General features: G+C 44.3%; 1 protein-coding gene across 1 annotated transcript in view; it reads right to left on the reverse strand.

Annotated features, from left to right (window-relative positions):
* The window catches only part of IL12RB2 (interleukin 12 receptor subunit beta 2), a 90068-nt gene that overhangs the window by 58630 nt on the left and 7026 nt on the right, over positions 1–24412 (reverse strand). The window contains exon 2 of the mRNA XM_077450514.1: positions 7304–7445. Coding sequence (XP_077306640.1) covers positions 7304–7379 — 76 coding nt within the window. The 5' untranslated portion in view covers positions 7380–7445. The remainder of the gene's footprint in view (positions 1–7303; positions 7446–24412) is intronic.

A 24412-nucleotide genomic window follows, 5' to 3' on the forward strand; every position in this document is an offset into this window, starting at 1 on the left:
GAGTCAATACTTTGTAGAACCGCCTTTCACTGCAATTACAACTGCAAGTAATTTTGGGGATGTCGCCACCAGCTTTGCACATCTAGAGAGTGAACCTTTTGCCCATTCTTCCTTGTAAAATAGCTCAAACTCTGTCAGATTGGATGGAGAGCATCTGAACAGCAATTTTCAAGTCTCGCCACAGATTCTCAGTTGGAATTAGGTCTGGACTTTGATTGGGCAATTCTAACACATGAATATGCTTTGATCTATTCTAAACCATTCCATTGTAGCTCTGGCTGTATGTTTAGGGTTGTTGTCCTGCTGGAAGGTGAACCTCCTCCCCAGTCACAACTCTTTTGCAGACTCTAAAGCCCCATACACACGATCAGAAATTCTGCCAGCAAAAGTTGGATGTGAGCTTTTGGTCAGAAATTCTGATCATGTGTATGCTCCATCGGACTTTTGCTGGCAGAATTCCAGCCAGCAAAAGACTGAGAGCGGGTTCTCTATTTTGCGGTCTGAAAAAGTTCTGATCGGAAATTTCGATAGTCTGTACAAATTCCGACGTGCAAATCTCCTACGCATGCTCAGAATCAATTAGACACATGCTCCGAAGCATTGAGCTTAATTTTCTCGGCTCGTCGTAGTGTTGTATGACACAGCGTTCTTGATGGTCGAACGTTCAGAGAACTTTTGTGTGACCGTGTGTATGCAAGCCAAACTTAAGCGGAACATTAAATTTTTTTCCGATGGAAAATACGCTCGTGTGTATGGGGCATTACAGGTTTTCTTCTAAGATTGTCTTGTATTTGGCCCCATTTATCTTCCTATCAACTCTGACCAGCTTCCCTGTCCCTGCTGAAGAAAAGCATCCCCACAACATGATGTTGCCACCACCATGATTCACGGTGGGGATTGTGTGTTCAGAGTGATGTACAGTTTTACTTTTCCGCCACACATAGCGTTTTGCTTTTAGTACAATTTTGGTCTCATCTGACCAGAGCTCCTTCTTCCACATGATTGCTGTGTCCTCCACATGGCTTCTCACAAACTGCAAATGGGACTTATTGCTTTCTTTCAACAATGTCTTTCTTCTTGTCACTCTTCCATAAAGGCCAGATTTGTGGAGAGCACGACTAATAGTTGTCCTGTGGACAGATTCTCCTGAGCTGTGGATCTCTGCAGCTCCTCCGGAGTTACCATTGGCCTCTCGGCTGCTTCTCTAATGAATGCTCTCCTTGCCCGGCCTGTCAGTTTAGGTGGACGGCCATAAGACAGTAGGTTTGCAGTTGAGCCATACTCTTTCCATTTTTGGATGATGGATTGAACAGAGCTCCGTGAGATGTTCAAAGCTTGGGATATTTTTTTATAACCTAACCCCGCTTTATACTTCTCCACAACTTTATTCCTGACCTGCCTGGTGTGTTCCTTGGCCTTAATAATGCTGTTAACAAACCTCTGAGGTCTTCACAGAACAGCTGTATTTATACTAAGATGAAATTACACGCAGGTGGACTCTATTTACTAATTAGGTGACTTCTAAAGGAAATTGGTTTTACTAGATTTTAGTATCAGAGTAAAGGGAGCTGAATACAAATGGAGCCCACATTTTTCAAATGTTTATTTGTAAAAAAAAATTGAAAACCATTCACAATTATGTGCCACTTTGTGTTGGTCTATCAAATCTCAATAAATTATATTTATGTTTTTGGTTGTAACATGACAAAACCGGAACATTTCAAGGCACTGTAGTGTACTTTTTCAAGGCACTGTAGTGAATGCAGGGTCCTGGGTTTAGTAACACTTTAAAGATCAATGTGTCGTTTTAGAAAAAAAAAAAAGGAGCCTTATTTAAGCGTCATACCTTTCACTCCTGTTTAAAAAACTCCCAGTGTGAGCAACCAACCCCACTGCCCCACCCCACGCCGATTCTTCTATCTTTCCTAGAGGTCAGGAGGCACCATGCATTGGGAGCGCTCCCACACCACCGCAGGAATGAGTTCTCTACTGGATTCAAAACCCTTGCATGCGCATCGTGCTCACTCTCTATCACACAATGGTGACCTCAGCTGCTACTACCACAGAGTGAGCGTGCACTTCGCATGCACAAGTTTTGAACCCGGCAAGAAAAACGGGTCACTTACACTAAAGGTTTTTCCGAAAAGCTTTGGAGAAGCAATGCATGGATTACAGGTATGACATTAAAAATAAACTCCTTCTCTAAAAGCACTATGATTTTTAATCTACTGGGGAAACTTAAAACAGAACTAAAAGCACTTTTTTTCTAGTGCTTTAACCCCTGCCAGTTTTTTTTGCCATGTATGTTCCATTGGGGAGATTTTTTAAATCTGTCTAACATGAAATACGAGGCTATACAACCCCTTTAATTTGGGTTCTGTTAAAAAACAAAACAAAAAAAAAACTTTGATTCTTTCAGTATATATTGTAATAATGTATACATGGGGAAAGCCATTACATATGCAGTCTCTGCTTCCTGCTTTGCAGCGCTACACAGCAGTTATGTTTTGCTGCTCCTTCTTATAATGTAAGTCCACCCAACTCATTGGAAACAACACACTACTCGTGTGGCTGGAAGACAGATTGAGTTCAGAGCTCCCTCTAGTGGATCATTTACAAAGCTTAAAGGATAAGTTCACCATCGTTTAAAAAAAAAAAAAAAAAATTTTTTTGCAGGTAAAAAAACATACATTTTTTTTTCACTAGGAGCCTGCAAAGCACTGCAGCCATGATCAGCAGACCGTGGGTGCAATGCAGGGCTCTTGCAGACTGTCGGCGTAAGCTGTCTGCTCGTACCTTGTACGGACAGGCAGTTACACACTGACAGGAAGCAATTTGAATTCTTCTTTCTTAGTTTGTTGTCTTTCCTTTTTCAGCATGTAGGGTGCAGAGTATGGCATTGGCACCAACGTAGCACTAAAGCAAATCCAGAACATTATTATTAGTGGTACTTAGCAATGTCCATGGCTCAGCAGTTTAAAGCTGAGCTCTGCACACAAAAAACTCTCATTTAAATATACTGTATCCCTTAATAGCCACAACGGATATCAATCCACCTTGTGTGCACCAAAGGCCTTTGCAAACCCAGGCACTACCTTGTAAAAGTAGCAGTGACATCATCACTGGGCTGTGCATAACCTTTGCAGAGAGCAGAGCTGTGGGAGGGACCTAGCAGGCCCCCCCCCCACTACAGGCTGCCTTCAGAAACCTACAGGAGGGGCGGAGACAAGACCAGTTATCCTGCACAAGGAGAGAGAGAGAGAGAGAGAGAGAGAGAGAGAGGGACCAGCAGGCTCCACCCCTTAATTTAACCCTGCCAATACTCTGCAATACCCTGCAATACTCTGCAATACCCTGCCAATACTCTGCAATACCCTGCCAATACTCTGCAATACCCTGCCAATACTCTGCATTACCCAATACTCTGCCAATACTCTGCAATACCCTGCCAATACTCTGCAATACCCTGCCAATACTCTGCAATACCCTGCCAATACTCTGCAATACCCTGCCAATACTCTGCCATACCCTGCCAATACCCTGCCAATACCCTGCCAATACTCTGCATTACCCAATACTCTGCAATACCCTGCCAATACTCTGCAATACACGCCAATACTCTGCAATACACACCAATACTCTGCAATACCCAATACCCTGCCAATACTCTGCAATACACGCCAATACTCTGCAATACCCAATACCCTGCCAATACTCTGCAATACACGCCAATACTCTGCAATACCCAATACCCTGCCAATACTCTGCAATACACGCCAATACTCTGCAATACCCAATACCCTGCCAATACTCTGCAATACACGCCAATACTCTGCAATACCCAATACCCTGCCAATACTCTGCAATACACGCCAATACTCTGCAATACACGCCAATACTCTGCAATACCCAATACCCTGCCAATACTCTGCATTACCCAATACTCTGCAATACCCTGCCAATACTCTGCCATACCCTGCCAATACCCTGCCAATACCCTGCCAATACTCTGCATTACCCAATACTCTGCAATACCCTGCCAATACTCTGCAATACACGCCAATACTCTGCAATACACACCAATACTCTGCAATACCCAATACCCTGCCAATACTCTGCAATACACGCCAATACTCTGCAATACCCAATACCCTGCCAATACTCTGCAATACACGCCAATACTCTGCAATACCCAATACCCTGCCAATACTCTGCAATACACGCCAATACTCTGCAATACCCAATACCCTGCCAATACTCTGCAATACACGCCAATACTCTGCAATACCCAATACCCTGCCAATACTCTGCAATACACGCCAATACTCTGCAATACACGCCAATACTCTGCAATACCCAATACCCTGCCAATACTCTGCATTACCCAATACTCTGCAATACCCTGCCAATACTCTGCAATACCCTGCCAATACTCTGCAATACCCTGCCAATACTCTGCAATACCCAACACCCTGCCAATACTCTGCAATACTCTGCAATACACGCCAATACTCTGCAATACCCAACACCCTGCCAATACTCTGCAATACACGCCAATACTCTGCAATACCCAATACCCTGCCAATACTCTGCAATACCCAATACCCTGCCAATACTCTGCATTACCCAATACTCTGCAATACACGCCAATACTCTGCAATACCCTGCCAATACTCTGCAATACACGCCAATACCCTGCAATACACGCCAATACTCTGCAATACCCAATACCCTGCCAATACTCTGCAATACCCAATACCCTGCCAATACTCTGCAATACCCAATACCCTGCCAATACTCTGCAATACTCTGCAATACACGCCAATACTCTGCAATACCCAACACCCTGCCAATACTCTGCAATACACGCCAATACTCTGCAATACCCAATACCCTGCCAATACTCTGCAATACCCAATACCCTGCCAATACTCTGCAATACCCAATACCCTGCAATACCCAATACCCTGCCAATACTCTGCAATACCCAATACCCTGCCAATACTCTGCAATACACGCCAATACTCTGCATTACCCAATACTTTGCCAATACTCTGCCAATACTCTGCCAATACTCTGCCAATACTCTGCCAATACTCTGCCATACCCTGCCAATACTCTGCCATACCCTGCCAATACTCTGCAATACCCTGCCAATACTCTGCATTACCCAATACTCTGCAATACCCTGCCAATACTCTGCATTACCCAATACTCTGCAATACCCTGCCAATACTCTGCAATACACGCTAATACTCTGCAATACCCAATACCCTGCCAATACTCTGCAATACACGCCAATACTCTGCAATAAACGCCAATACTCTGCAATACCCAATACCCTGCCAATACTCTGCAATACCCTGCCAATACTCTGCAATACCCTGCCAATACTCTGCAATACCCTGCCAATACCCTGCCAATACCCTGCCAATACTCTGACATACACTGCCAATACTCTGACATACCCTGCCAATACTCTGCCATACCCAATACCCTGCCAATACTCTGAAATACCCCGCCAATACTCTGCCATACCCTGCCAATACCCTGCAATACCCAATACCCTGCTAATATTCTGCAATACCCTGCCATTTTTTTTTATGTATTTCAGGCTTCCTAGCCTAGAGGTGAGATGTAGGGTCTTATTGACCCCATATCTCACTGTAAAGAGGACCTGTCATGCCTATTCCTATTACAAGGGATGTTTACATTCCTTGTAATAGGAATAAAAGTGATCAAAAAATTTATTTTTGGGGAAAAAAAATGTCAAACTAAAATAAATAAAGTAAAATGAACAATAAAAAAGAAAAAACATTTTTAAAGCACCCCTGTCCCGTGAGCTCGCATGCAGAAGCGAACGCATACCTAAGTCCCGCCCACATATGAAAACGATGTTCAAACCACACATGTGAGATATCGCTGCGAACGTTAGAGCGAGAGCAATCATTTTAGCCCTAGACCTCCTCTGTAACTCAAAACATGTAACCAGTAAAAAAAAAAATGTAAGCGTTGCCTATGGGGATTTTTAAGTAGCGATGTTTGGCTCCATTCCACGAGCATGTGCAATTTTGAAGGGTGACATGTTAGGTATCTATTTACTCAGTGTAACTTCATCTTTCACATTATGCAAAAACATTGGGCTAACTTTACTGTTTTGTTTTTTTTAAACACAAAACTGTTTAAAAAAAAAAAAGGGGTTCGAAAAATTGCTGCGCAAAAATACCATGCATGATAAAAAGTTGCAATGACCACCATTGTATTCTCTAGGGTCTTTGCTAAAAAAAATATATAATGTTTTGGGGTTCTATGTAATTTTCTAGCAAATAAATGATGATTTTTACACGTAGGAGAGAAATGTCAAAATTGGTCTGGGTGCTCCAGAACGCCTGATGGCGCTCCCTGCATGTTGGGCCTCTGTATGTGGCCACGCTGTGTAAAAGTCTCACACATGTGGTATCGCCGTACTCGGGAGTAATAGCAGAATATGTTTTGGGGTGTAATTTGTGGTATGCATATGCTGTGTGTGAGAAATAACCTGATAATATGACAATTTTGTGAAAAAAAAAATAATAAAAAAATAAAAAAAAAAAGGAAAAAAAATCTTGATTTTGCTAAAAATTATAGGAAAAAATGACAACTTCAAAAACCTCCCCATGCCTCTTACTAAATACCTTAGAATGTCTTCTTTCCAAAAAGTGGTCATTTGGGGGGTAGTTGTACTTTTCTGGCTTGTTAGGGTCTCAAGAAATGAGATAGGCCGTCAGTCCTTCAAGTGTGATCAATTTTCAGATATTGGCACCATAGCTTGTGGACTCTATAACTTTCACAAAAACCAAATAATATCCACCAATTTGTACTTATTTTTAGATATGTAGTAGTATAAATTTTGGCCAAAATTTATGAAGAAAAATTACTAATCTGCTAAATTTTATAACAGAAACGAAGAAAAATTCATTTTTTTTACAGAATTTTCGGTCTTTTTTCTTTTATAGCACAAAAAATAAAAAAAAACCGAGTGGTGATTAAATACCACCAAAAGAAAGCTCTATTTGTGTGAAAAAAGGGACAAAAATTTCATATAGGTCCAGTGTTGCATGACTGAGTAATTGTCATTCAAAATGTGAGAGCACCGAAAGCTGAAAATTGGTCTGGTTATTAAGAGTGTTTAAGTGCCCAGTGGTCAAGTGGTTAAAGAAGAATATACACGACGAATGTATTTAGATAATATTTGATGATCATGGAGTTCAGCTTTAACGAAGGCGCTAATATCTAATTAAAATTGTATCCTTATTTAACTGACCTGAATATGCGTTAATAAATCGACACAGTAGGGTGATGTTAAAGGCCGTCCAGTATATAAAAACATGCTTCTCCATGAATGTAACATTAAAGATGGCTCATCGATACTCGGAGGGTTCATACTGATCCTCTGCATAGCGACCCTGGAACAAAAATGATAGTTAAAACACATGGCGATCTTAAGTAGATCTAAACACGAACTGGACAACATTTAGTTTGCTAGTACTGTGTATGATAACAGGTTTTGTGGGGGATTTTTAATATGAAATACAATTTTTCACCTTTTTTTTTTTTTTTACAGGTAGCTGATCTCCTTCAACCTCTTTCAACCGCTTCCTGCCTACATGCATTTGCTCCAGTGGATATCATTGCTCTGAGCCGCCTTCCAAAAGTGGGCCTTGCCTGTGTAATGTGAGTCTGCACAAACCAGGGGCCCGTATAACAGGGTTGCCAACCTCCCGCAGCATTTTTTGCTGACAAAACATGGAAAATTTACTGGCATAGCACTTTTTTTTTTACTGGCAACCTGAGAAATTACAGAACTATTGAATACTAACACAGGGAATATTTGAACAGAATAATAGTGATGGACGAACTTCCGACGGGACGTTTCGCGAACGCGAAACGCGAACGGACACAAACGTTCGCGAAAACGACCGTTCGCCGCGGGCTCCATTGACTTCAATGGGAGGCGAATTTCGCAAACCTTTAGGTCGAATTTGCGGCCACGGGGTAATTATTAGGGGGTAGCACGTAGTCCCACCACCTGGACAATAGCATAATACATGTATGAGGTGAATTTGGGATCGATAACTACAAGCATTTTTTTTTTATTTGGGAAATTGTTCTGACAATTCAGGACTATGGAGCTAATGAAGGCAATGGAGGAGAGGGAAGGTCAGGGACCAGGGTAGGCAAACAAGAGGGTGCAGGAGATACAGAGCACTGACAGCAGCACCGTAATACAGAGCACTGACATCAGCACCGTGACATACAGCGCTGACAGCAGCTCCGTGACATACAGCGCTGACAGCAGCTCCGTGACATACAGCGCTGACAGCAGCTCCGTGACATACAGCGCTGACAGCAGCTCCGTGACATACAGCGCTGACAGCAGCTCCGTGACATACAGCGCTGACAGCAGCACCGTGACATACAGCGCTGACAGCAGCTCCGTGACATACAGCGCTGACAGCAGCTCCGTGACATACAGCGCTGACAGCAGCTCCGTGACATACAGCACTGACAGCAGCTCCGTGACATACAGCGCTGACAGCAGCACCGTGACATACAGCGCTGACAGCAGCTCCGTGACATACAGCGCTGACAGCAGCTCCGTGACATACAGCGCTGACAGCAGCTCCGTGACATACAGCGCTGACAGCAGCTCCGTGACATACAGCACTGACAGCAGCTCCGTGACATACAGCGCTGACAGCAGCTCCGTGACATACAGCGCTGACAGCAGCACCGTGACATACAGCGCTGACAGCAGCTCCGTGACATACAGCGCTGACAGCAGCTCCGTGACATACAGCGCTGACAGCAGCTCCGTGACATACAGCGCTGACAGCAGCTCCGTGACATACAGCGCTGACAGCAGCTCCGTGACATACAGCGCTGACAGCAGCTCCGTGACATACAGCGCTGACAGCAGCTCCGTGACATACAGCGCTGACAGCAGCTCCGTGACATACAGCGCTGACAGCAGCACCGTAAGCAGCCCCAGGAGGAAGTCAGCACAGCACAGGGATGGTGTGATCCCCTCATAATAAGAACCCCCAGGAGGAAGTCAGCACAGCACAGGGATGGTGGGAGCCCCTCATAATAAGAACACCCAGGAGGAAGTCAGCACAGCACAGGGATGGTGGGAACCCCTCATAATAAGCAGCCCCAGTAGAAATATGACACCGCTCAACCTCTTCAAAGAGGAGGGTAGGGGCATATAGTACGGTGTGCTTTTTTGGGTCAGGGAAGTGAGCCAAATGAATTAAGAAGGTCTGTGTGCTTGATTCCAAAAATTGTTTATAGACATATACATGGTCTACTGATCACATGTGTTGAATTCCTCCGAGATCCATGCCTCATTCATTTTTAGAAATGTGAGGTAGTTAACACTGTCGTGAGCTAGGCGAGTACGCTTATCGGTCACAATCCCCCCTGCTGCGCTGAACGTCCTTTCGGACAGGACACTGGATGAGGGGCAAGCCAACAGTTCGATTGCAAATTGGGCAAGCTCTGGCCAGAGGTCAAGCCTGCCCACCCAGTAGTCTAGGGGTTCATCACTCCTCAGAGCGTCCACATCGGCCGTTAACCCAATGTAGTCGGACACCTGACGGTCTAGGCGTTCCCTGATGCTGGATCCGGATGACACCTGTCGATGGGTCGGCTGAAAGAATGACCTCATATCCGAAGTCACCAACACATCTTCAAACCGGCCTCTTCTTGCAGGCGCTGTTGGATTGGTACCCGCAAATCCTTCTCTGGGAGTGGGAATTGCTCCTCTGCCAGCGCACGCAAAAGCAGAATGCAGCATTTCTCGAAGCAAGGCCTGGAAGTGCTGCATTCTGACAGCCCTCTGCGACGGCGGTAACATTTCCGCCATTTTGTGTTTGTACCGGGGATCTAAGTACGTTGCCACCCAGTACTGGTCCTTGACCCTCATGCTTTTTATACGGGGGTCCCTATTAAAACACTGGAGCATGAAGGCCCCCATTTGCACTCAAGCGGAAGGTATGTGGTGGTGGTGGTGTTGTTGGTGGTAGTGTCTTTGGGGGTGCACATAGCAGAGAGTGAAGAAGAGGGTGCAGATCGAGAGGATGAGGAGGGTGCAGAAGAATAAGGCTGAGTGAGCCACTCAACCAAGTCTGGTGCGTCCTTTAAAGTAATTGAACGCACCTTCTGCAACTTCCCACTTTGGCTCAAGGCTGTTGCTCCTGCCCTACCCCTACCACCCCTGCGGAAGGGCCTGCCTCTTCCTCTGCCTGTCATTTTTTAAATCACCCTGTGACAAAACTCTTAGTCCCTATACCGCTGAAGGACTGCTGCAGTATAGGGCAGCGGTCAGCAGTAGTGCACGTCAACCCTATGTATTGTGGACCGATAGCGGTCCTTACAGAACAGCAGACTGTACTGCACTCAGGCCTATGTACCGTAGCACCCTATACCAAGTTACCAGTCCTTATAAAAACTTTTGTGGACCAAGCAGGTTGTGTGTTAGTGTTTAGCAGACTGTGCGTCAGTCCCTATACCGCTGAAGGACTGCTGCAGTATAGGGCAGCGGTCAGCAGTAGTGCACGGCAACCCTATGTATTGTGGACCGATAGCGGTCCTTACAGAACAGCAGACTGTAACGCACTCAGGCCTATGTACCGTAGCACCCTATACCAAGTTACCAGTCCTTATAAGAACTTTTGTGGACCAAGCAGGTTGTGTATTAGTGTTTAGCAGACTGTGCGTCAGTCCCTATACCGCTGAAGGACTGCTGCAGTATAGGGCAGCGGTCAGCAGTAGTGCACGGCAACCCTATGTATTGTGGACCGATAGCGGTCCTTACAGAACAGCAGACTGTACCGCACCCAAGCCTATGTACCGTAGCACCCTAGACAGACCAAGTTACCAGTCCTGATAAAGAGCTTTGTGGAACAAGTGAGTTGTGAATGATTAGCAGACTGCAGCAGAAGGGCAGCAGTCAAGTATAATATTCTTTCTATATTTGGAAGAAAGAATATTATACGTGTACAAGCCTATTACCGTACCACTGATACCAGTCCTGAAAAGAACCTTTGTGGAACTAATAGTAACAGCAAGTCTTTAAAATTATCCTCACTGCCTGACACACTGCTTCCTGCCTGTCCCTATACAAATTGGCAAAAAAGAGTAGGCTGGAACGATTAGCTGGAATAGCTCTTTTGTGGACCTGATAGTAACAGCTAATGATGATGATGATGATGATGATGAAGAAAGACTAATCTGGCTGAGCTGTCCCTAAAATAGCAGCATACAGCGCTCTGTCCCTTTATCTAAACTGACAAAAGAAACTCAGGCTGCTGACCTAACACCTATACCAGTCCTGAAAAGAACTTTTGTGTACCAAATAGCTAGCGTTTTCTCTGTCCCTACTCCACACAGGATCCTTTCCCTACAGTGACAGAAGAAAGAATGTAAAATGGCCACCGGATCGGGTGTATTTATAGGTTAGGGGGAATGTCCAAGTGTCCATGAGCTGTCATGTCTCAATTGGTTGTCCTGTAACACATGATAAACGTGTCACGAAAGGTTAAAGTTCTTGTATACATTAAACACGTAAGTCCGCCGGGGCGAACGACGGAAAAAGGCGTTCGAACCCGCGGACGGCGAAAGTCGGAAATTCGCCGCGAAACGACCGCCGGGCGAACCGTTCGGCCATCACTACAGAATAAACATGATATGGAAAACACTGACAATACCTATAACAAAGTAATTTGCTTCATTTACACTTAAAAGGTCAACACAGCATGAAATTATCAGCCCCTGATATTTACTGACAGATGTAAAAAAAAATCTAAGATTTTTTAAAATTGTGAGTAAATTTACTGACTGTTGGCAAACCCTGCCATATGGCAAGGTGATAACGCAGGGACAAAGTTAGGAAAATGTATTAACCCCATAACAAGAAGTACCTGTACAAGGAACGACATGATAGGCTCACCAGGTATCACAGTATTCCAATGAAAGCTGCAGATTTTGGGTCAGTGTCGACTGTTTTTTCTTTGTTCCAAACGGGTTTTGCATTCAGTGCAGGTCTATGGCAATCAAAACCCATGTCAGAAGGAAGTCAACTGCAGATCAAATGCAACTGGAAATTAATTCTGAATAATTTCAGAAGCCTCTCAAACTGATGTCATTGACAAAAACCCAAAGCCAGTCCACACGCCCTTTAAAAAATTGAAAACTCTTAGAAGGGCTACTGGCCAATGGTTTCCGTATCTTGATTTATGCTTATATAAGAGCCATTTATATTTTGAGATTCTCTCGTGTATGATTCTTCTTATTTGAAGTGCAATAGTTTGCTGGGAAAAAAATTGATATGCAGTGGAACCTTGTATAATCCAAGGTTCCAAGTCAATGAAAAAGAAGATAATTCATTCTGCATTGACTTCTATTGCATGCAATACTACATGTGGCCAGAGGTGGGGGAAGCGGCATTGGAGAGACTCGGAAATACTCTAGGACAGCTGGGCTGAACTCGGAAAACCTCGGAAAGGCTCGAAACACTCGGGAACGGAGTATTTCCAAGTGTTTCCGAGTATTTCCGAGTGTTCCCGAGTATTTCCGAGTGATTCAGAGTATTTCCGAATGGCTCCCAACTGTTCCGAGTGTCACCAGCACCTCCTGCCAAATGTAGTACTGCACACCCCATTAGCTTGAATTCTGCTCATTTTGCGAGACAACACTTGGAAACTGAGTCAGAATTTTTGAAAAAAAGTTGCTTGTCTTTCAAAACGCTTGTTATCCGCGTTACTCGTTAGCCAAGGTTCCAGTTGTACTGTATTTATGTATATACTGTACAATATTTGCAGTATATATACTGTATATATTCACTATGGGAAAACGTCAGTGAAAGACCTCAGGCTTCACAGCCGGTTACCTACTGTGCATGCACGAGTCGCGCTGGACTTTCTGGATGGTCCCACCGTCTTCTGGGACCTGTGTGTGTCCCAGAAGGCAGTGGGAGGGGGGGGGGGAGAAAGGGGCAGAAATACTTGGAGATTGCAGCAGCTATCAAACCAGGTACCCGCTCCCCCCCCCCCCCCAGAAATTGCCAAATGTGGCAGTGGAGAGAGGGAGTGTGTGAACAAGCGGAGCTTGCCCTTTCTCCTCCTGGTGCCAATCTGATCGTCTCTCCTTTTGGCCAATTGGGTGACGGGTTTCATGACCCTCTTCCTGATTGGCGGGAGGAGAATCAGTGTTACAATGACAATATTCATTTGCTATTGTCACACAACTGGGTGGGGTTGGGGGGGGGAGTGCTCCGTCCCAAGCCCAACCTTTTTTTAAAGCCAATTAGATCCCCAGGCTATAATCACAGGATTAAAAATGAAAGGAAAAGCCCCTGATTGGAATCCATGCATCCGGCGCTCCGCATGTAGATCAGGGGATCAGCTGGACGCATGTATTGGGGGGCCGCCCGTGCGCCCCTAATGGACGGGCCTTCACTGGTATATACATAGTTACACTGGTCCAAGTTGGTCTAAACTTTGTATAGCTCTTTTGGCTCTACTTCTCCTGTGGGTCACAGGAGTGCACATAGTTCTGCACTCCTGGGACCCGTATTCAGCTGACAGTGGGATAAAGTCCTCTGCCAGCTGATGTCCCTCAACAGGTCCAGACTTTAATGTCGAGATCCACCCAGATGCCTAAGTGACAGCTAGCATCGGACCTATGTTGCATCCACCTAGGTGGGTATAATTTTTAGTTTTTTTTAATCCCACACATCTCTTTTAAAGTAGAACAAAGGGAAAAACCTTTTTTTTTTTTATTATTTTGGATAGAGCAAGAGAGGTTTACAACCCCTGTCAGCTGTTTCACCGCGTCCCATTGTGAAAATTTTCCTTCACTTCCTGTCCCATAGCAAAAACAGGAAGGGAATCCTTGTCATCAGAACTAGTGTCCCCATTGGAAGATTTCCCCTCTATTCCTGTTTTGGCACAACCCAAAATTTGGGATTTTGTTTTACTTTCACTTTTGATGATCTCTCTAATGGGAGCATGGACAGCAATAAAAACCTGATAGATGTTCTTGCCCCCCCACTCACACACTATTTAAAGCTAAACTATACTTTAACCACCTCAATACAACCAATTTTCAGCTTTCAGCGCTCTTACAGTTTGAATTACAATTACTCAGTCATGCAACACTGTACCCATATGAAACTTGTGTCCTTTTTCACACAAATAGAGCTTTCTTTTGGTGGTATTTAATCACTAGTGGGTTTTTTATTTTTTGTGCTATAAATAAAAAAAGACCGTAAATTTTGTAAAAAAAAAAAAAAGCTTTTTTCTTTGTTTCTGTCATAAAATTTAGCTAATTAGTCATTTTTCTTCATAAATTTTGGCCAAAATTTATACTGCTACATATCTTTGGTAAAAATAACCCAAATTAGTGTATATTATTTGGTCTTTGTGAAAGTTATAGAGTCTACAAACTATGGTGCCAATCACTGAAAATTGATCACTTCTGATCAGGCCTTCAGTACATCAGGTGTATCTCATTTCTTAAGACACTAACAAGTCAGGAAAGTACAAATACCCCCCAAATGACCCCTTTTTAGAAAGTAGACATTCCAAGGTATTAAGTAAGTAGCATGGTAAGTTTTTTCAGGTTGTAATTTTTTCCCACAATCCTTTGCAAAATGAAGATTTTTTTTTTTTTTTACAAAATTGCCATATTATCAGATTATTTCTCACACACAGCATATGCATACAACAAATTACATCCGAAAATACATTCTGCTACTCTTCCAGAGTATTGCGATACCACATGTGTGAGACTTTTACACAGCCTGACCACATACAAAGGCCCAACATTGGCACTTTCAGGGGTTCTACGAGCATAAATGACACATCTCATTTCACAACCACCTATTACATTTTTGAAGGCCCTGGAGCACCAGGACAATGGAATTGCCCACAAAATTACCCCATTTTGGAAAGCAAACACCCCAATATATAATCTATGAGGCAGAATGAGTCTTTTGAACGGTTCATTTTTTTCTAGAAGTTTTAGGAAAACGTAGAAAAAAAATGAAAACGCATTTTTTTTTTTTTTTTACACAAAGTTGTCAATTTATAATATATCTCCAACACATAGCATGTATATAGCAAAAATGACACCCCAAAACACATTGTGCTATTCTTCCTGAGTATGACGATACCACATGTGTGAGACTTTTACACAGCCTGGGCACATACAGAGGACCAACATTGAAGTAGTACCTTCAGGCGTTCTAGGAGCATAAATTACACATCTTATTTCATTCCTACCTATTAAAATTTGAAGGTCCTTGAGCACCAGCCCAGTGGAATTAACCACAAAATGACCCCATTTTGGAAAGCAAACACCCCCACGTATATTCTATGAGGCATGGGCTGCAAAAAAGTACTTGGGTACTCTGATGGGCTGGAAACAGGTACTCGGGTAACTTGATGAGCTGCAGACAGGTACTCGGGTACTCTGATGGGCTGGTGACAGGTACTTGGTTACTCTGATGGGCTGGTGACAGGTACTCGGGTACTCTGATGGGCTACAGATAGGTACTCGCGTATTCTGATGGGCTGGTGACTGGTATTCGGGTACTATGAAGGGCGGTGACAGGTACTTGGGTACTTGGTACTCATATGGCCTGTGACAGGTACTCAGGTACTCAGATGAACTGTGACAGGTAGTCGGGTACTCAGATGGACTGTGACAGGTACTCCGGTACTCTGATGGACTGACAGGTACTCCGGTACTCTGATGGACTGACAGGTACTCCGGTACTCTGATGGACTGACAGGTACTCAGGTACTCTGATGGACTGACAGGTACTCAGGTACTCTGATGGACTGACAGGTACTCAGGTACTCTGATGTACTGTGACAGGTACTCGGTACTCAGATGAACTGTGACAGGTACTTTGATGGGTGATGACAGGTCCTCTTTATGGGGAGGAGGCAGTGTGACTGGTGTACACTGTAGGCGATAAGGAGATGTTACCACAATCTCCCTCTCACGCGATCGGTGTGTGAGGAGGAGAACCCGGTAACATCTCATTACCGCAGTTTGTTGACATTTAGTGATCGGCTGTGAAAGGATCACAGCCGATCACGTGGGTAAACAGCCGCCAATGGCTGTTTACCACCGTCGGTGACGAGCAGTGTTCCCTGGAACACGCTGCCACCGACGTGCACGCGCAGCGTGCTCCCGATGGCGCGCATGCGCCGTGCAAAGTGGGGTGGTACCACCTGTGATCAGCCGTGACTTCATCATGGCCGATCACATGGTAAACAGCCATGCCCAATGGCTGTTCACCCCCCTCGGTGGCGAGCGGTGTCTCTGTGACATGCCGCCACGGAAGGAACAGGGATGCACACGCACAATCGCCTGTTTAAATAGGAGGACATCATAAGACGCCCTCCCAGAACGAGAGCCGTGCCGCCTGGCCGCCATATGATGGCTGGTGGGCGGCAAGAGGTTAAAGGCAGGGACTGATGTGATCGTACAATATGTAATGCAACATAAATTGTCAGTGCCATATAAATTCCTGTAATAATAAAAAAAAGATGCTAAACAGTTGTTGCTGGACCTTCAGAAAATGTATTAGCCTATGGATTTCATCATACCATCACTCTATCAACACCAACTGACTGATGAAGCTTGCATGAGCCAGCAATGTACAGTGGAACCTTGGATTACGAGCATAATCCGTTCCAGGAGAATGCTTGTAATCCAAAGCACTCGCCTATCAAAGCGAGTTTCCCCATAGAAGTCAATGGAAACAAAGATAACTCGTTCCATGTGTCCAGAGGTGGGGGTGCTGGAGAGCCTTGGAAATACTCGGGGACAGCTCGGCTGAACTCGGAAAGGCTTGGAAAGGCTCAGGAACTAAGCCTTTTAGAGTATTTCCGAACAGCTCCAAAAATGTTCCGAGTGTCCCTGGTGCCCCCACACCTCTGGCCAAATGCGGTACCACACACCCCATTAGCTTGAATTCTGCTCGTTTTGCGAGACAACACTCACAAACCAAATCAGAATTGAAAAAAAAAGTTGCTCGTTTTTCAAAACGCTCGTTAACCGAGTTACTCGTAACCCAAGGTTCCACTGTACATCTATTATCCTATCCATATATGACTACGATTTGTGGAGTGGAATATTTTGTTGTATACATCTTGGAGGATTACATTTGATCTTTCACTAGTGAAGAGGTGGGTAACGATCACACTATCACTGTCATATATTTTCCGTTGACACTCGAGTACTGTCTTCTCTTCATGTGGTTGAGACACGTATTTCTAGGACTGTGGATCCGGGCGTGCCAGCAATTTTCATTGTGAATAATAACGATGTATATGATATAGGGACTTTTTTTTATTTTCAGAATTTTGGGGAATTTTTGTAGGGTAATGTGATTATTGTTTTTTTTAGTCTAACAGTATATACAGCGGGTAAAATAAGCATTGAACAAGATGCTTTTGACATGACTAGGGTAGCCAGATAACTTACTTCCCCAACAATACATGTAACCTTAACTATTAACCTTAAATAAATACTCGGACACCTGCTTGGATGAAAATGGCCTCAACAGCCTTTATTTAAATAACAATAAAAAACTAAACTTTATTTTAAATATTTTAATAATACAAAAAACTTGTAACAACTTCCAGTTACCCAAAAGACCCTAAGTGCTTTTTGGCTGGTCCCTGACGACCCCTTATTATTTTGAGCCTGTGATCCCCTCTTCGTCAGCATCTGTTCCCAGCCGCCAAACTTGCCTCGAGGACTCACTAACTGACCACAGACCGCCAACACATGTTAGCCATTAATCTGGACTGACAACAGCCCAAACACAATGACTCCATCTCTGGCATGGGTCCCAACCTTTTTCAAATGACCCATGCATTTCTACATATATATTTTCATATATATATATATATAAAGTACTGATATCACTGGCAAACAATCTAAACAAAAATTGCTAAGAATATTCCCCACCGATCCCAGCGCACACAGAAACAAAAGATGATATAATTTGCAAGCTGCTATCATACAAAAGATAAATCATAAAAATTATATAGTATATAGCCCTCGTGAATCTATTGTCCAATATATACCATATTGACAGCGCTAAAACAACAAAACAATCATTCTTAAGAGGGTAGAAGCCCCATGGTTTACAACAAAAACCACAGTAATGTCCTTAAAAAGTCCCACACATCTGAGGATGGGATTTTAGTTGAAACACCAAAATGATGGAAAACAGAAAGAAAAGTCCATCTCCAAGAAAAAACCACCAGTGCAGAAAGAGCTTGTTAGCCGGTGACACCCCTTATGGTAAAGCACTCACCAGAACCCAATGGGTTAACAGGCACCTCTTTATAAATAGTCTTTCACTGGTATTCCTCTGTACCCAATTCCTGTGTCCTCATAGATTTTTCGGATTTAATACTTCACTCCCAGCAGCAAGTTCACATATAGAAAACAGCAAAAAGAGGTTCCATAGTGCAAACTGCTTTATTCTTTAAAAAATTTGTGCGCATATACACCATACGTACATAATCAATAAAAATTCATTCACAGAGATGTAACCACTAGAACAACCGGATTTGTCTCACCGCGGCTCCGGGCGTCTTAGATCGAATGCAGGCTCGGCTTCCACGGCGGGTCCCGGGCAATCGTACAAATCGACCGCTCTGTAGTTACGAATAGCTGCTTGACGAAAAGCAGCTATTCGTAACTACAGAGCGGTCGATTTGTACGATTGCCCGGGACCCGCCGTGGAAGCCGAGCCTGCATTCGATCTAAGACGCCCGGAGCCGCGGTGAGACAAATCCGGTTGTTCTAGTGGTTACATCTCTGTGAATGAATTTTTATTGATTATGTACGTATGGTGTATATGCGCACAAATTTTTTAAAGAATAAAGCAGTTTGCACTATGGAACCTCTTTTTGCTGTTTTCTATATGTGAACTTGCTGCTGGGAGTGAAGTATTAAATCCGAAAAATCTATGAGGACACAGGAATTGGGTACAGAGGAATACCAGTGAAAGACTATTTATAAAGAGGTGCCTGTTAACCCATTGGGTTCTGGTGAGTGCTTTACCATAAGGGGTGTCACCGGCTAACAAGCTCTTTCTGCACTGGTGGTTTTTTCTTGGAGATGGACTTTTCTTTCTGTTTTCCATCATTTTGGTGTTTCAACTAAAATCCCATCCTCAGATGTGTGGGACTTTTTAAGGACATTACTGTGGTTTTTGTTGTAAACCATGGGGCTTCTACCCTCTTAAGAATGATTGTTTTGTTGTTTTAGCGCTGTCAATATGGTATATATTGGACAATAGATTCACGAGGGCTATATACTATATAATTTTTATGATATATATATATAGCAGTCGCCAAGGACCCAACGCCACACCCGTAACGACAACACTACTAACCCCAACCACTATCCATTATTAGGGAGGGCGGGCGGGAACGTCTCTCCTCTCTTGCTGACCCCCAACTGCTGACTTGCCCCATCCTGGCACATGGACGAAGGACCCACACTCCTCCCCCCCTTGTGACCATCCACCAATGGGGTAAGTACGCCTGCATCCTAAACCACCCCCACGCTGCTTTTTCCTTAGCCCAGTCATTCCCTTGCACCCTGTCATGTATGTCCTGCGCTTCCTTTTTAATACAGCTCCGTACATATCTTAACCTTTTCACCACATGTTGGTAACAACCCATGCAATCCATACAAAGAAACCAAAACAAATAAGTTCAGAAATTAAATTATGTGTAATAAAATGGAATGACACAGGGAAAAAGTTTTGGACCCATGAAGAAAGGGAGGTGCAAAAAGGCATGGAAAGCTAAGACACCATCTGAAATCTATCGGTAATTAGAAAACAATCCTGCTCCTTGTCAGTGCAAATTAATATCAGCTGGTTCAATCTCAATTGATGGCCTAGAAAAAGGTGTCTCATTACCAAGGTGTCACACAAGAAACATCTCATGATGGGTAAAAGCAAAGAGCTCTCTCAAGACCTTCGCAACCTTATTGTTGCAAAACATACTGATGGCATTAGTTACAGAAGGATTTCTAAACTTCTGAATGTCCAGTGAGCACTGTTGGGGCCATAATCCAGAAGTGGAAAGAACATAATTTCACCATAAACAGGCCAGGACCAGTTGCTCTTCACAAGTTTTTTTTTTGCTAATTTCTATTTATCCTTGCAAGATTTCTGACAGAGGAGTGAAAAGAATTCTTTGTGGATTGCATTGGTTGTTACCCCCATGTGGTGAAAATGTCATGTCAATAACACCTTAATGCCACGTACACACGACCGGACTTTTTGACAGCAAAGGTCCGACGGAACGAGTCCATCGGACAATTCGATCCTGTGTGGGCTCCATCGGACCTTTGCTTGCCAAAAATCCGGCGGACTTTAGAAATAGAGCATGTTTTAAATTTTTCCACCGGAACTCCGCCGGACCAAGAAATCCGTTTGTCTGTGTGCTAGTCCGACGGACAAAAACCGACGCTAGGGCAGCTATTGGCTACTGGCTATGAACTTCCTTATTCTAGTCCGGTCGTACGTCATCACGTTCGAATCCGTCGGACTTTGGTGTGATTGTGTGTGGCCAAGTCCGTTCATTCGGAAAGTCCGTCGGAAAGACCGTTGGACCTAGTCCCTCGAAAAGTCCGGTCGTGTGTACGCGGCATTAGAAATTTATTTACCTCGAAAAATGGAGATGTGTTCAGTACTTATTTTACCTGCAATATACAGTACCTTGAAAACATATTCACACCCCTTAATATTTTCCACATTTTGTCACGTTACAATCAAAAATTGTAAATGTATTTTATTGGGATTTTATGTGATAGACCAAGGCCGCGTACACACGCGCGGACTGTTCGCCCAACTTTGTCCGTCCAACAGTTTCGGCAAACAGTCCGCTCAAACTTAGCATGGACGGACATGGCCACACACAACGAACGAACAGTTTGCTGAAACCGTGCGCGATGACGTGAATGGCACGTACGACGGGACGAAAAATACGACGTCCTATACACTGCATTATAGCTTTCGGCGTGAAAATCCTTTCTGAGCATGCGCGGAACTTTGTTTGACGAACAAGCCTACACACGAGCGGACTGTTCGCTGAAACAAGGTTTCAGCGGACAGTTTTACGGAATTTCCGAAAAACCTTGTCCGTCCAACTGTCCGCTGAAACTGTCCGCTGAAAGCCCACACACGAGCGGACTGTCCGCCCAAACACTGTTCAGCGGACAAAGTTGGACGAACAGTCCGCCCGTGTGTACGCGGCCCAACACAAAAATTGTAAAGTAAAAGGAAAATTATAAATGGTTTTCAAAATAACAAATAAATATCTGAAAAGTATGGCGTGCATTTGTATTCAGCCCCCTTTACTCTGATACCCCTAAGAGGCAGTTCACACTGGGACAACTTGTCAGGAGACTTAGCCGCCTGACAAGTCTCGTTCCGTACAATGGAACCGTTCTAATAGGAGCGACTCAAGTCACTTTGACTTAGAAAAAGGTTCCTGTACTACTTTGGGGGCGACTTGAGGTTGACTTCTATATAGAAGTCGCTTTGCAAGTCGCCGCTGCTGTCGTGTGCAGGTTGCCTGAGGCAGTCATGCTGCAAGTCGTGCTGCCTCAGTGTGAACCGACTCTAACTAAACTATAGTGGAATCAATTGCCTTCAGAAGTCATCTAATTAGTAAATAGAGTGCATCTGTGTGTAATTTAATCTCAGTATAAATACAGCTGTCCCGTGAAGCCCTCAGAGGTTTGTTAGAGAACCTTAGTGAATAAACAGCATGAGGAAGGCCAAGGAACACACCAGACAGGTCAGAGATAAAGTTGTGGAGAAGTATAAAGCAGTATAAAGCAGTATAAAGTATAAAAAAAATATCCCAAGCTTTGACTATTTCATGGAGCTCTGTTCAATCCATCATTTGAAAATGGAAAGAGTATGGCACAACTGCAAACCTACCAAGACATGGCCGTCCACCTAAACTGACCGGCCGGGCAAGGAGAGCATTCATCAGAGAAGCAGCCAAAAGGCCCATGGTAACTCTGGAGGAGCTGCAGAGATCCGAACCAGCTCAGTGATGCTGCAGTATGGACATTCCAGCCTCAGTGCTGACCCCCATGCAGTGCTGTCTAAGGTGGAGACCTCACGTTGCTAATTTATTCATATACAAATTAGATAGGTACATACAAAAAAGTTTCTACGTATTCATAAAAACTGGGTTACCATATATACACATTAAAAGTTAGACATGCCCATGCAAGGGCAAGTGCTCAAAAATGGGCTGACACGTTTCGAGGGGTTGCCTCTTCATCAGAGCCTTGGAAAATGAAAGAGAGTCTGCAGAGACACCCGCTGATGTCTCACACAGATGGAGACAGCCTCAACCTTCCTTACAGTACAAGGCATTACTCTGTTAGGGGGAACTTAGATCCCCCACACAGAAAAAACTACCTCCAGCTTCCAACTGAAGCTGCGGGCTGCAGCTTCTCTACAAACTCTGATACAGGTACAAACAACAGACATACATGGAATCCCCATAATAACATACGAAACATCCCTCTACTCCATGTAGAGCGCCAGGATGTGGACAATTCTAGAAGAAAGGAGATTTAATCACTTACCATGTGATATAGTGATACACCTCCCAATTAGCCACTCCTCTTTATGTTGGTCTACCGCGCTGTACAGACTCGCTTTCATTTTCCAAGGCTCTGATGAAGAGGGAGCCCCTTGAAACGCGTCAGCCATTTTTGAGCACTTGCCCTTGCATGGGCATGTGTACATTTTAATGTGTATATTTTGTAACCCAGTTTTTATGAATACGTAGAAACTTTTTTGTATGTACCTATCTATTTTGTATATGAATAAATTATATCATTTTGCTTCAAGCGTTAGATCACACGCCTTCCACCTCTCTCTTTCACTCGCCCTTCTTTGGACCACCCCTGGTCAGTTTAGGCAGCGGGACACGAATGCTCATTCTCTATGTTCCATCACTTGAGAGTACTACCATTCTATACCAACACTGCCTTCACGAGTGCAGGAGAAAATTCTTTTTTTGTTTATATCTTCACTAGTCCCTCGGTGTCCTGCTTTATAATGAACCGGCTGTAGTCCTACACTTCTTCGGGAGGCCTACCATCTCATATTGGGTATCCCTTACAGGGTCCAGATTGGTATAGTTGGCATCCTGACAACTATTTGTCCTGATGATCATTGCCAATAAGACAGAAGGTGATTGGAAATACAAAATATTTGAGTTGTCACCAGAACAAATGTGAGAAGAAATCTTCCAATAGATACCTCCTCCAGTGACAGCTATCTAAGAAGGGAATTCCCTTCACTTTGCAGAGATTTGTTTTACTTCTTGATGTTGGGACAGGAAGTGATGGGCAGTGATGTAAGTAACTGAGTTAAAATAAACGGAGTTACTTTAGACGGTAACGAGTAATCTAACTGATTACTCTTCCCCTCATGGTAACTCAGTTCCCATTACTTGGGCAGAATTACCTCAATTACATTTACCACCCAGGAGGCCCGCCGTGGCCGCGCTGCCTGGATGTTCTTTCCGCCGCGGCGAGGGGGGCTTTCGCCTGTTGAGCTGAGAAGGGGATGAGACTCAGAGAGACTGTCTGGACCGCCTCATCCCGCCCCGCCTATCCAGAGAGAGAATGTAGGGAGGCGGGGTGGACACTGAAAAATGAAGTCAGCTGACACCAATCCAGTGAAGGGGAGGGTCTCTCTCTCCCCATGAGGAAAGGCATCCCTGGAGGTATTCAAGTAAGTGACTGATGATTCTAATTGCAGTACAATCGATCCATCCCAAGTCCTCCACCACCTCTGGTTCTTACTGATCCCATTGCTACCCACCCACCATCACTTCTACAACAAAGGTGATGGGGGGATAGGGTAGGGATGGGATCAGTCAGAGGCATAGGTGGTGGTGGTGGGAGAGGATGGCACCACCACCGCTGACACTCCCCCCTCCAAGTACCATGCTGCCTGCCACACCCCCCCAAGTACACCACCACTGCCACCCCCCAAGTACCACCGCTGCCATCCCCCCAAGAACACCACCACCACTGCCACCCCCCCAAGTACCACCGCTGCTACCCCTCAAGTACCACAGCTGCCACCCCTTCAAGTACCACCGCTGCCACCCCTCAAGTACCACCGCTGCCACCCCCTCAAGTACCACCGCTGCCACCCCCCTCAACATGTGGGTTCAAATAAATACCAAATGTTCTAAAATACTGTATATAGTGTTTTTATTCTTCAATCAGTTAATATAAACATCTTTAATATTAAAGATGTTATAGAACGTAATTG

The sequence above is a fragment of the Lithobates pipiens genome, unplaced genomic scaffold, assembly GCF_037356315.1.
Source record: "Lithobates pipiens isolate NorthernLeopardFrog02 unplaced genomic scaffold, aLitPip1_a1.2 Scaffold_23, whole genome shotgun sequence".
Lineage (NCBI taxonomy): Eukaryota > Metazoa > Chordata > Amphibia > Anura > Ranidae > Lithobates > Lithobates pipiens.